At 47.7% G+C, this 12,238-nt stretch overlaps 1 protein-coding gene and 1 long non-coding RNA gene across 3 annotated transcripts in view; both read right to left on the bottom strand.

Annotated features, from left to right (window-relative positions):
- Window positions 1–295: 295 nt before the first annotated feature.
- Window positions 296–2,264, bottom strand: LOC307049849. The gene is made up of 3 exons (XR_013810767.1): window positions 2,157–2,264; window positions 1,740–1,796; window positions 296–863 (listed from the first exon to the last, which is right to left on the bottom strand). It is a non-coding gene; the product is annotated as an uncharacterized lncRNA (long non-coding RNA).
- Window positions 2,265–3,503: 1,239 nt separating this feature from the next.
- The window catches only part of LARP4B (La ribonucleoprotein 4B), a gene marked incomplete at both ends in the record, with an annotated part of 54,500 nt that continues 45,765 nt past the window's right edge, over window positions 3,504–12,238 (bottom strand). The window contains 6 exons of one of the 2 annotated variants that reach the window (XM_079699524.1): window positions 3,504–3,776; window positions 4,867–4,975; window positions 5,079–5,197; window positions 7,304–7,480; window positions 10,036–10,081; window positions 11,462–11,713. In XM_079699524.1, coding sequence (XP_079555650.1) covers window positions 3,504–3,776; window positions 4,867–4,975; window positions 5,079–5,197; window positions 7,304–7,480; window positions 10,036–10,081; window positions 11,462–11,713 — 976 coding nt within the window. The remainder of the gene's footprint in view (window positions 3,777–4,866; window positions 4,976–5,078; window positions 5,198–7,303; window positions 7,481–10,035; window positions 10,082–11,461; window positions 11,714–12,238) is intronic. The other variant, XM_079699525.1, reaches the window with a different exon arrangement.

Here is a 12,238-nt window from a genome sequence, read left to right as displayed (position 1 = left end):
ATTTAACCCAAGAAACAAGAGCCCGACACAGGGATACTTATTTCTGTGGTAAACCTCAAATTTAACAAACTGTGCCCTCACTAACATTGGCTTGAGGGCCGACCCTGGAGGCCCACAACTGAGCCGCCGGGCATGGTGCCCCTGCTGCGAGGACTCGGGCTACGATCCAAACATGGGTGGACGGAACCCACATTTCATTCTCACTACACAGATAGGTTCAAACAAAATACTATTTTTTAAAAAGGTGCATTCTTGAAGAAAATTTTAATTTAAAAAAAAATGAAAAGAAAACCCAAACAGTGCCTAAATCTTTATTTTTCATAACCTACATTTTTTCAAATTAGACAGTTTTACACTGAATGACACAAAGGAAACTTAAATTACCAATAGTTTACACATAAGCTTGATTCCAGTCTTAATGAAAAGAAATAGAACAGAAACAAAAGCCCTGGCGAGGCATCCGTGTCACTGCCCTCCTGCGAGCTGGTGCCGTGGCCGCTCCTTCAGGCCGATTGTCCGCCGCTCCCCGCGGACGCAGATGCAGACACGGGCCGTACCTGCCCCCGAGGCCCGTGAGGCCCCAAACTGGCCTCCACACGGCACCGTGGTGGCCCTGACCACACGGCAACTTGACAAGTTTCTTGCCACCACTAGTAACAACCAGTGATGCAGTTACAAGAGGGCCTGATCAGAAACATCATGACACGGACTCTTAAAAAGCAACGACTCTTCTTGAATTCATGTCTGGTGAAACGGGGCCGGGTTCTCATTCTTATCTCTCCAAATGACAAGTATCATCACACAATTGTCCAAGTTAAAATGCCATTTGTGATGCTGTGTCTCTGACTCTGTACCTTGAGGTACTGCCAGGGGAGAGGAAAGAGTTACATTTTACACGGACAAAGCCAGACACCGGCTGTGCATGGCGGGGCTGCCCGTGGGCTGGCACCACAGCTTCCCACTGTGCACCCCCTGTGCTTTTCTGTGAGTGGAAAACCTCAGGAATATCAGAAAGGTGGAGATTGGGGGACATTATATAGCTCTTTGGCATATCGCCCTTGCTTAATTAAAAAGAATGTTATAAAAATCACATCAGAGTGAAGTCTTAACTCGGCTGCGGGAGTGTAGGCCTCATGTGCCTGGCCAGCCATGCCACCTGGCTGGGCCCGGCTGCTGTCACGGTCACCTTCATCCCAGCTGCACGCACAGCTCCACCCTGGTCACACAAAGGGCGGACGCACAGTTGGCCCCACACACCTGCCTCCAGGGAAAGGATCTGCCACTATTAAAAACCAGTGTCTGGGCTGCACAGGGTTTGGGATTCAGGGATGGTGCTGACAGCATCACTCCCTCCTCCGGCAGAGACCGCCATGTCATGGGATCCCAGGGGCTCAGAGCTGGCCTTTCCAGCTCTTTCTACAGTACTCAACAGTTTGGGTATAAGAGGTCAATTATTTCTGATTTTTTCAGTCTGCAATTTCAAAACTACAAAGAAATAAATTCCTCTTAACAGGCATTTGCAAATAGGAGCGCTGTGTGCGTGTCTAGGTATTTGAATACAGACGCTGCTCTGAAGGAGATGGGCTTGTTTTCCTCTGGCAGGCAGATCATGCCTATTAGCTATTTGTAATTTTAAGTAGATTATTTTTTACTTTCACTTGAAGACCCTGCCAGTTTCCACTTTCCAGATTATACCTCAAAAACCCTTTCAACATTAGCTGTGATTAGTACATACTTACATATGTTTAAGAAGAGCATGAAAATATTCGAACGTTTTAGTAAAACTTTCCATCTCCCTTTCACAGCAGCAAAGAGGCAGAATCAGTTCAGCAAACCAGTATAAGAGAAAAAGAAAAAACCTCAACAAATTAAAATAATATTCAAACCACAACACTGAGTTTATCTACATCCAGGTCAATAGCAACATTTATAATATATCAATTTTTATCAGCTTTTTCTCTTTAGGGTACCTTTTTAATATGTTCTGATTATTTACAACTGTACAAGCAAAGCACACACGCCCAAGTGCACATATTTAATACAGTATCGACTATTTGCATTTACAGGATTTTTCAACAGTCTGAAAAAAGATCAACTGTGTAAGATCTTCCAGGTAAATTACAAACATGACTGCTCGCTCTTCCTACAGTGCTTACCCAGTAACACCGTGACAGCAGACCCCACTCACGCCAACACAGGCCGGTCTCAGGAACTCTAAGCTGTCATATACAAAAGTTAAGGCAAAGTCATTTTCAAGTTTAAATAAAATTCAAGTCTTTAAATATTGGATGGAAATAATCTCTTTTTTAAAAAGAAAAAAACCTTAGTCTTGTTAAATAACATTTTGTGGAATAAACTGTATGGTTACATTTAGCAGGAAATATTCTTATTTTAATGTCTGCTGCTTAGAATACTTAAAGAAAAAATTTAGGCATTTTAAAACAAAATAATTTATGTTTATTATCAACTGCTAGCTTTAGTGCATGCGTGTTCTTGGAGAGCAGCACTTAGAGAAGGGATCACAGACCCTGTCTTGGAGGTAAAGAGAGAGGAACTTGGATCCTCCAACACCAGAGGGCACCACAAACACCTTCTCCCACGATCTGTGTGCCGTGCGCAGAGGTTCGGAAATGCACCCCGGGAGGGGTCAGGTGGGGCAGACTGGGGCAGACGAGGGAGCCGGGCTCCATGCCCTCGCCACCTGCTCTCGGGAGCAAAACATCAGGGTACAATTTCGTGGTAACATGTCAGTGGGCAACAAAGTTTATGTTCCATTTAAGTTCTATTCACAATGTGCTTTGAGTTTATCTTACATAACAGCCACTTGAGACTGGAGTGAGGAGCTGGTTACTTGCTGGCAGGACATCAGGACTCTCCGTGCTCTGCAGGGTTACTCTGCCCAGTGGACCAAAAATGGGCTCTACTTAAAAAATGCTAGAACCACTTGTTAGGCTTCTGAATGAAAGGACAACTCCCAGGCCAGCGTGTGGCGCCATTGGACCCCGTCCCTTCCCCAGGATACACTCACAGCATCGCCTCGTGCCCTCAGTTCCACGGTCCTCAGCCTCACCCGGCAGTCTGGACATCTCAGAGGTACACACTTGCTAACCAGTTATTTTAAAAAATGAAGTAGCATAGTTCCGCTTAATTTAGAAAAACTCACTATATATATATATAGCTTGCATTCATAGCCACATGGAGGCTTAATAAAAAATATCAATTTGTTAGGATAAATGCATTTTCTATCCTGAAAAAAATCAGACTTATGCATCACCTCCAGTTAAGCACCAACCTAAAATAAGGTTTATATTAATTAAATCCTGAAAAATAGATTTTTTTCAAGAGGGGGGAAATCCGACTCATAGAAGAAAAATAACTTGCAGGCACCTTGTGGGCCTCATCTACACTGCAAGCTCCTAACCAGCGGCTCACTCACATCCCGAGCAGGACAGTGCTTAGTTGTGGCGACCTCAGCTCCTCGAAGCCCTCCCAGACCTCGGCGCTCACTGAGGGGACCTGGGTGGGGGGCTCTGTTCTCTGTGCAGACGCCGCCCAGAGGCTGGGGGAGAGGGCCGGCGGCCTGGCGGTCTCCTCTGGTCTTTGGGTGGTCCTGGGCTGGACTTGGGGGCAGAGGGCTCTCTGTCGGCGAGCTTCTTTTCTTCCTTCCCACAACCAACAGTGTTTGGCTTTTGTTCTTTCTGGGGCTGCAACGGGGAAGATGGTGGCTCTCTATTCGTCCTCTGACAAATCTCTGCGTAGCTGGGTTTTCGCAATTCCTGGGAAACAGACACAGCTCTGGGATTATATGACAACATGCGAAAATAAGGTTCACTTGAGGTAGAGGTAAAAAAAAGGTTTCAACTGTAACCACGTTCAAAATTATTTTAAACAGAGAATTCCTACATTTCAACAACTGACGTTCCCCTGCAGCACAACTTTCCCTCCAAGATACTCTAGAAATATCTTGTAAAAATGGTTAAAACTAGAAAAGGCATGGAGATGAAAAGTGCCGACTGAACTCTTTCCAGCCTCTGGCCTGTAATCACTTCTGAGCCACATACGAGCCTGAAAGGCAGCAGACACCAGACACCCTAGAAAAACACAGAAGCAGCATCTGCTCTCCCTGCCAGACAATCTGCCTCGGCACAGAGCAGGCCTTCTGGACCCAGGAAGAGGTCCGGCTGTCACTTATGGGTGACCTTCAACAGCTGTCTCTGAAAAGCATTTGTACACACTACAAACTACAGAGGGCTGGAGGTGTGGTTGCAGGAGTCAGAGGTAACAACAACAAAAAAGTAGGGTTTTCAGGTAAGTGGAAGCATGAAGGCTAAATGACAGATGAGGACATTCAGAAGTCTGTCACCTCCACCAACCATTTGTAACTTAAAAATAATTTTAACCTATAAAAAAGTTTTCTTTAAAGATTCAACCTAGCAGACAATAAGGGTTTAATTCCCAAATCTAAACGATAAAGGCCCACCCAAGATCAAACTGGGGACAATGCAAACCAGAATTTAAAATGCTGGACTGAGCGCCCAGGGGAGGAGAGAGGAAGAGGAGCTGGTGGTAGGCCTGCATGGACCCGGGCGGGGCACGGGCAGGGTGGGAGGTGGGCGTCCCTCTGATCCGCACTTGGACCACCCTAAGTCCTAGGGGGACAGGAACTGGAAGCTGTGGCTCCTCGGGTGACAGCCTCACTCTACTGACCCTGAACAAGATGACCCACAGCTGCAGGGACGACGAACAGCCAGATCGGTTAGTTACAATCATTAGCAAATGCCCAGGGTACCCTGCACAGAAAGCGCGGTGTGCACACAGGCGGCCACCGCTCCAGAGAGCCCCTCTGCATCCTTGCCCCGGACATACCGAGACGGCGCCGTCCACCTGCACCGATTTACTCGCAGTCGTGCAAAGGGTGGGAGGAGGTCTGTCCACACTCGGGGTTTCCTTCTGCCTCTCCACCACCTTGGGATCCCTGGAAAGACGCCACCAGGCAGACACGTGAACATCCGGGCCCCGCGGGCAGCCCCGCAGTGAGCACAGCATGGGGCGCGGGCATCAGGTGCAGGTGGACTTACTCGGGCGGGTGGGCAGGGGAGGGGGCACGCTCGCAGGCTGCGGACACGGCACAGGGCACTGAGGGCTCTCGGGGGGGCACCGCGGGGAGAGTGTTCGTGCTTGCATCTGCGTTCAGGCTCTGAAACCATCAAAAACAGTTTATCACCGCATAGAGGCACGTCCGTCAGATCTTTCTCAATGATCTTAAACACACAACGATGGTACCAGCTTCGCCATCCTCCCAGGAGCACGGGTGGGCCAGCCCGGAGTACAGCTGGACACACTGTGGCCGGGAAGCAGCCCCCAGTCTCCCCTTCCTCTTGGCAAACGTCTCACCAATCTGAGGCCTCCCTCTGTGCATGAGCACGATTGCCTGCAAGCCTGCTTTCCCATCTGAACAGGTACTGAAACCTCCACCCATCTGATACCCCAGTGCCCAGCACCACCTGGCACGTGATCTGTGAATGTAGAGTTCCCAGCACAATCCAGTACGGCTCACCCGTTTTTACAGGGAAAACCAGTAAGGTTACAGCTCCATCCCAATAAACCTGAGCGCCTTGAGGGGTGCAGGTGCTGACATCAGTTCCCACCTGAATTCACCAGCAGCCCCTGAAAGCAGTGTGTTAACTCTCCTGATTTAACAGGGAAGGATGAGGCTTAGTCTGTTTAAGGCAAACACCTGGAGAATGCCAGCCCCATGAGCAGTAACCACTCACACATGTAGCCTTCTGTTAATTAACAACAAAAAAAAAGGCAGCAGAGCAAATAAAGAACTGGAGTGGAGACTAACTGCAAACAAGCGTTTTCTCAAAATCTCACTTTTCAAAGCAGATAAAAAGTTCAGAAGTGAGAGATTCTGGAGGGAGTGAGATGGAGGGAATAGCACTGCCCCCGACCATGGGGCGGGGGTGGTGGTGATGGAGACATGGGGCCCCTGAGAACCATCACCTCTTGCGATTTTGTGCTCAAGGCTGGTGGAAACACAGGCATGGAAAACGCCTCCTTCTTGTAAAAGCTCCCTCATGTCCAGAGCACGCCTGAGACCGCCCCCCTCCCGTCCGAGGCCTCCCAGGGCCCTGCAGAGCCACCGAGCACTTCACCAAGAAGCAGGGACACAGTCTCTTCCACCTGGAATTGGGCTCAGGCTTCTTAAAAGTAGCAATTCTCTCTTCAAAATAAAATTTACACAAACTCACAATGTAAAAACAGTAAAAATTAAAAAAAAAAAAACCCAACAAAGTACTGTTTTTGAAATGGGGTGAAGGCCTGCTTGTTCTCTTCCCCTGCCCATCCCCAAGGGGAGTAAGGTCAGGGTGAAGCCAGGACTCAGGATCTCTGAGCTGCAAGGTTTCTCTAACATCATTCCATGGGGCACTGATAACTCAGAATTTAAGATTTATAATAACGCACAAGACGTCACATTTAATAAGTGCTTCTCTCTCCAAAATACAGGGTCTTGGAATCCTCTCAACCTTGAAGGCTAAAAATGGGAGCAGTAACTACACACTAGTATGAATACAACTAAAGTATGAATACAACCTGGCTTTATAAATCCCACCGTAACCCCGCCTGGTACTGAGGGGCTCTGTGGGGGCTCTGCAGGTGTAGATGGTCTGGACACGGTCTGCAGGCCAGTGCCTTCCCCAACCCAGAGGCCAGGGGTTCTGACTCCTTAGGTCTTCGGGCAGTAGGCGGGGTGCTGGTGGGTGGGTTCCCACTGGAGAAAGACACGGTGGGTGGCCGTGGTGGAGCACCAGGCTGAGAACTCAGCAGGCGCTGGACGAGGCATTCTGGCCACCTCTGCCCTGGTCTGCTTGTCGACTGCCGCAGGGCCACAGGGAGCCCCTGGGCTCTTGCAGCACTCGCTGATTCCCAGGATGTAATCACTGCAGAGGCATGAACACCACAGAGCTCGCCGACAGCCACCCGTATTATAGTAAAGTTGCTCTGGGCTTCTGGTTATTCATGTAGATTATTAAAAACATGTTACTTCTGGTATAATTTAGATTTTTCTTTTTATTCTGCAGGTCGTGAATAGCAAGAATAAAGATACAACTGAGTTTCTGGGTGAGTGAGTGTCTGTACAGTACACCAGTGCAGGGCTCCACCTCTGACCCTACTGCTCAAAACCTGTGTGGCTTCTGCAATCACTTATCCTCATAAACCTCTTCCGCATGTGAAAAAAGCACACATGTGAAGAGCAGGACGCCAGCGATGAGTGAGCATCAGGCTTGGGAGAGCTTACCCTTTCTTTGGACGATCCTGTGAGCAAGCCAGACAGCCTGTTCTCAAGCCTGTTCTCAAACAAGTCCTCCGTCTTCAAATGCCCTGCCGCCCCAGGCAGTGGGGGGAAGCTGGAGAGGCCTAATTCAAAGCTCGGGGAGGGCGGCCTGGGTGGTGTTGGAGACTGAGTCTGACTCCTCTGAAAGAGAAGAACACCGTGGAGTCGCCCTGGGGTGGCTGGGTAGGAGGGGCTCAGAAATACCGCAGGTGAGCGACGCAAACACTCGCTCCCTAGTCTTCGAAGGTCCACACCTGTCTGGAGAAACGGATGGCCAATCCAACCCCGCCGACTTGGTCACCTATCAAGGGTCATCTGTCAGGCAACTTCGACCATGAGAGCAGAGCTGAAAAGACGAAACCTCAGGGCTGCTCCCGGCCACGGTCAAACACGCCGGTAAGAGCTGCGTGTGTACGACACCCAGACCCCCGGCAGCCGACAGAGACCAGTGGGACACAGCAAAGTGACAGATGCACAAGAGCCCAAGTCTCGACATTAAACTTATTCACCTCCAGACAAGTTTTGTGTTATCGCAGCAGAGTCTGTGATCTAAGTCATAAAGGAGAAAGTAAAAGAAAACAAAAGCCACTCTCTCAACTCTGTTCAACTTACGTAAAAAATTTCACAGATTTCCATTAAAAAAACAGTTTAACAAAAAAGGGAGGGGGCTTCAGTTATCTGAAAATTAATTTAACTGAAACTCCTTATATTTTTAGATCAGTATGTAAAAGCATGGTATTTAATATTAGACTCTTATCACATTCCCTGACTTCAAGAAAGTACGTGAACTCAGCAAAATAACACCCAAGTAAAACTTATAAGCCAAAGAGAAAGGCAGTGATATACTTTTATTGAAACACTCTTAGTCAACCTGCTAGGAGCCATTCTCTAACATCCAGTTCCTTGGTTGAAACAGACAAGGAACAGAAAGGGGAAATGAGTTTGTATTAGGTAGAACACAGGCATTTTTAGTTGAATGGTGGGCTACTTGGACTGGAAGCAATGCTCTCATGGGGCTCACTTAACCTGAAAGGCCAAGATTTCCCAGAAACTTATACCAACTGGAAGATTATCTCTACAGAAGTAAAATCTAGAGAAGATCTGTTACAGCTCAAGTGAGAGCAGGTTAAGGATGAAATCGGATCCATGCTGAGCACAGCCCACCTCTCCTTTGGGCCTCCTGCTGCATATCTTCTCCTTGGCGTAGGTGTCTAAGGGCTGCCTACCTTGCTCGCGTGTGTACCCTCTGAACCAGGCTGCACAGGTAACCGTGTGGCTGCAGTGTGCCCTGTAGTTCAGCATGCTCTAGGTTATGCTCATCTCAAAGCAATTTTTAGAGGCTTTATTTTAAACATCTGCATGTTTCTGAGGTGAACCCAGCTTTTCAGAAGATGAGCATTTCTAGGAAGAAAGACCTGACAAAAAATTGACTAAGTGTCAACTTTCAGGAAGAAAAGAGGCAATGTTTAACGTTTTTAGGGTCTGAATGGCTTAAGGTAAGGCATGAATGCCAACCCCTGGTCCCAAGGGCGTGGCCAGGCCACCTGCTCACACATCTGCGACCTGCCCCCAAGCTTCTCAGGTGTTCAGAACACCCAGTGCAGCAATGGGCTCACTGTCGAGTACACACATCTGCACCACGTGCGTGGGCATCTGAGTGGTTCCAGGTATGAACACGCAGATCAGGAATACAAAACAGAATGAAACGGAAATGGCAATAGGAAAACATTTCACCTTTGCAGGTAATGCAGTGACCAGGGGCAATGATTTCCTGCAGGGTGACTAGTACCTGAAGAGATAGTCAGATGCCTGTCTTGTTAGTCCAAATGTAACAGGAATTCATGCATTCCAACTGGAACCAACTGATATAAACTGCCTTACCATAGGGTCACCAAAAACTAGACTGAACTGACCAACATGGTAAAATTAGGGTGTTCATTTACTACCAATATGCACTTTCTAAGTTCTAGGCAAATACAGTAATGAGAATGTACACACTCAATGGCTTGGGGTCCAGACCAAGAACTGTCTCAAGGTCTTTTCCAGGCCCCGAATGTGGAGCTCTACGAGAGCCCACGTCTACATGCACACCGCCCGCGCTCTCCCCTCATCAGAGCCCTGCAGAGCACCACCCAGAGGGGGAGCTGGTCAATCACCCTAAGCAGACACAACCACGTCTCCTGTACGTACCACTCACATAAACCCAGCACTTATTTTGGGTTTGTCCTGACCGTAAGTTACGTGCATCAAAAAGCAACAATGCTTTCTACACAGTGGATACAGAGTAAAATATTTTGAATGAAAAATACTGATGAGCAAATTCCTACGTGAGAGAAGTTTATTCTGCTTGTCCAAACTCGTGATTCCGGTGATTTCAAAGTACACTACCTGGTCACCCACACAGAAAGCACTCACCTGGACAAGTGTAAACAGACCACATATGTGCATGATGCACTCCTGGGTGCACCTATGTGCCGCACAGGACATGCAGGTGCCAGCAGTTCCTCAGGAAACCAGCCACCACCACCTCCTCTTTAGAGCATCAAAAAAAGGTCTATTATCACCTAGCGGACACCACATTACGAGAAAATCTCTTTTGAAAAGCTCCTTCTCACATCTTAATTAAATCTCAGGTTTGTTTAGTGTAAGCTAGGTTTAAACATCTTGTGAAAGTGGCACAGGCCTGATGTACTCACTGTGAACTTCTCCTCCCGTTTCTTCCGGTAACCAAAGGAGTTTTTCCTAGAGGAGAGGAAAGCAGAAGACTGTTAACTTTTCCCACTTGAAACATAATTTCACTGAGCACAGTACGTGCAGACACATTCAGTCTTCATGACTTTGTAATCTTTTATAGATGACTTTTGATTTTAAAATCCCAACCTTAAGAAGTGTAAGCAAAACAAAAAAAAATTTATAGTAAAGAAGTAAAATTGAGGTCTAGATAGGTAAATAAAAGAAAATATTTATTGAAGGAATTTTCCCATTTAGAATTTTTGTTATGATATGAACATTTGAATACCCATTCAGCTGGAGTGGCAAGATATGTAAAGTGTGACACTGAGCTATAAAGGTGAATTGTTAAAAAATGGTAATGACAATCTATCCAATTTATCATCAAAAGGAAAAGCTCCCAAGTAGCCTAGTCCGCTCCTGCACCCCCGGCCCTCCTCACTCCAGTGAACCACACAGGGTTTCTGAGCCCCAAGCGCTTCCTCTCCCCACCTGCCAGCCTTCCACTCCACAGTTCCTGAGGCACATTTCCAACGTCCAGAGTCTGACCCGCCAGCATTGGCGCCGTTCCCTGCACGGCAGCTTAAACCGCAGCAACAACCCCACCTACTGAGTGGATGTCATGGCAGGCCCAAGGGCACCAAGACACTTCACTGCCCGGACGGGCTTCCGTGGTCTAACAGTTCACACATTAATTCCCATTTATAATTTCATTTTTATTTACTTACCCTTTGTCATTTCAGCTGAACGCAAAGACTCCCTAAGGGCCCGTATTATGTAATTTGAAAAGGAATTTAGAAATAATCTTGACCAATTCCACCCCGGATGGGCCCAGCAAGGCCTGACTGCGCAGACGGAGCCGCCTGGGGTCCCTCCCGCTCCCACCGCACCGGGAGCACACGCCCCCGGCCAGAAGGAGCTCCTGGGGGCACACCCTGTCCCATGTCCTCTGTACACAATACTCAGAAAAGTAGTCTTCACTTACAGGTTTCAAAGTCGGTTTACAACAGGAAAAGCTTATGGAGGCTGAGCCCACGCTAGATGTGTGCTGGAGCGCACGTCCTTCCTGACATTCCAGGGTGGGGTGGGGGTGGGGGCTGTCCGGTCAGCTCTCCACATGTAACGACTGTGACCCAAGGCAGCCTGGCCCACCCTCAGTTCCCACTGAACAGTGTCCTGTTACCACAAAGATGGAACTGGTCAAGTCTCTGCTCTAAAAGTAACACCTCTGAGTAATTATATAAAACCTTGGATGGTTACAGCCTTCCATTTGATTTTCTGTGATGGACTTGAAAATAATGATTATAAAACACATCTGAATTAATGGAATCTGACACTACGAATAGTTTCTAAGTACACAGTACCTGTCCAAATGAAACTGTGAACACTCACCTTCCTCTACCTAAGCCCGGAGAGGACTCGAGGCTGCTCTGTTCCACCCGCCCGGGCCCCGCGTCTCTCTTGGCATAGACTGGAGGGTTCTGTAGCCGAGCTCGAGGCTGACCCGTCTGCCTCGTCTGTGGGCTCCGCACACCGTTCATCAACCGGTCCGCAGTGAAGTTAAATATCGAAGGACTTTCTAACAGCCCGGGACCTCTCTCTGCACTGGGAATGGCATGGCGCAGATGAGATTTACTAGGATTCCTGTAAATAAAATGTTTGTATACGCTCAGTTCTAAAATGATCATGGCATTATGAAAAGAGCGTGCTAATACAGAAATGGCTAAGCTAAAATTTGCTTTCTTTTTAGGAAAAGTATTAAAAATGTTACTTAGAATAGTTAGCTCATAATATGTCTGATAATGCAAATCTAAATGCAGTATGGACGTTCTGCTTGGCTGTAGCCCAGGTCCAAATTAAAAGCAGGCGCATGCAGATGCAAGCTGTCCCAGAAGCCTTTGTCTCACGAGTCTACCCTCTACGTAGGCTTTGCAGTGCGCATTTCAGGGTTTAATGCTCACAGAATGGAATTCCACGCTTTGAGTTGTTTTACTCCTGGTGGACATTACTGGTGGTCAAATCTACCATTAGCCAGCACAGAACAGCCTCTTCACTTAGTGTGACTCACCCAAATGGTGAGAATGACGGAAGTTTAACACATTTGCTTTTGCTTTGCTTTGAAAGTATACAATGTGGCAGCGACCTCTTGTTACAAACCCTGGGGAAACA

This window comes from Hyperoodon ampullatus (assembly GCF_949752795.1).
Source record: "Hyperoodon ampullatus genome assembly, chromosome: 3".
Taxonomy (NCBI): Eukaryota; Metazoa; Chordata; class Mammalia; order Artiodactyla; family Ziphiidae; genus Hyperoodon; species Hyperoodon ampullatus.
The sequence above is the reverse complement of the archived record's forward strand: the minus strand, read 5'-3'. Positions and strand labels throughout refer to the sequence as shown.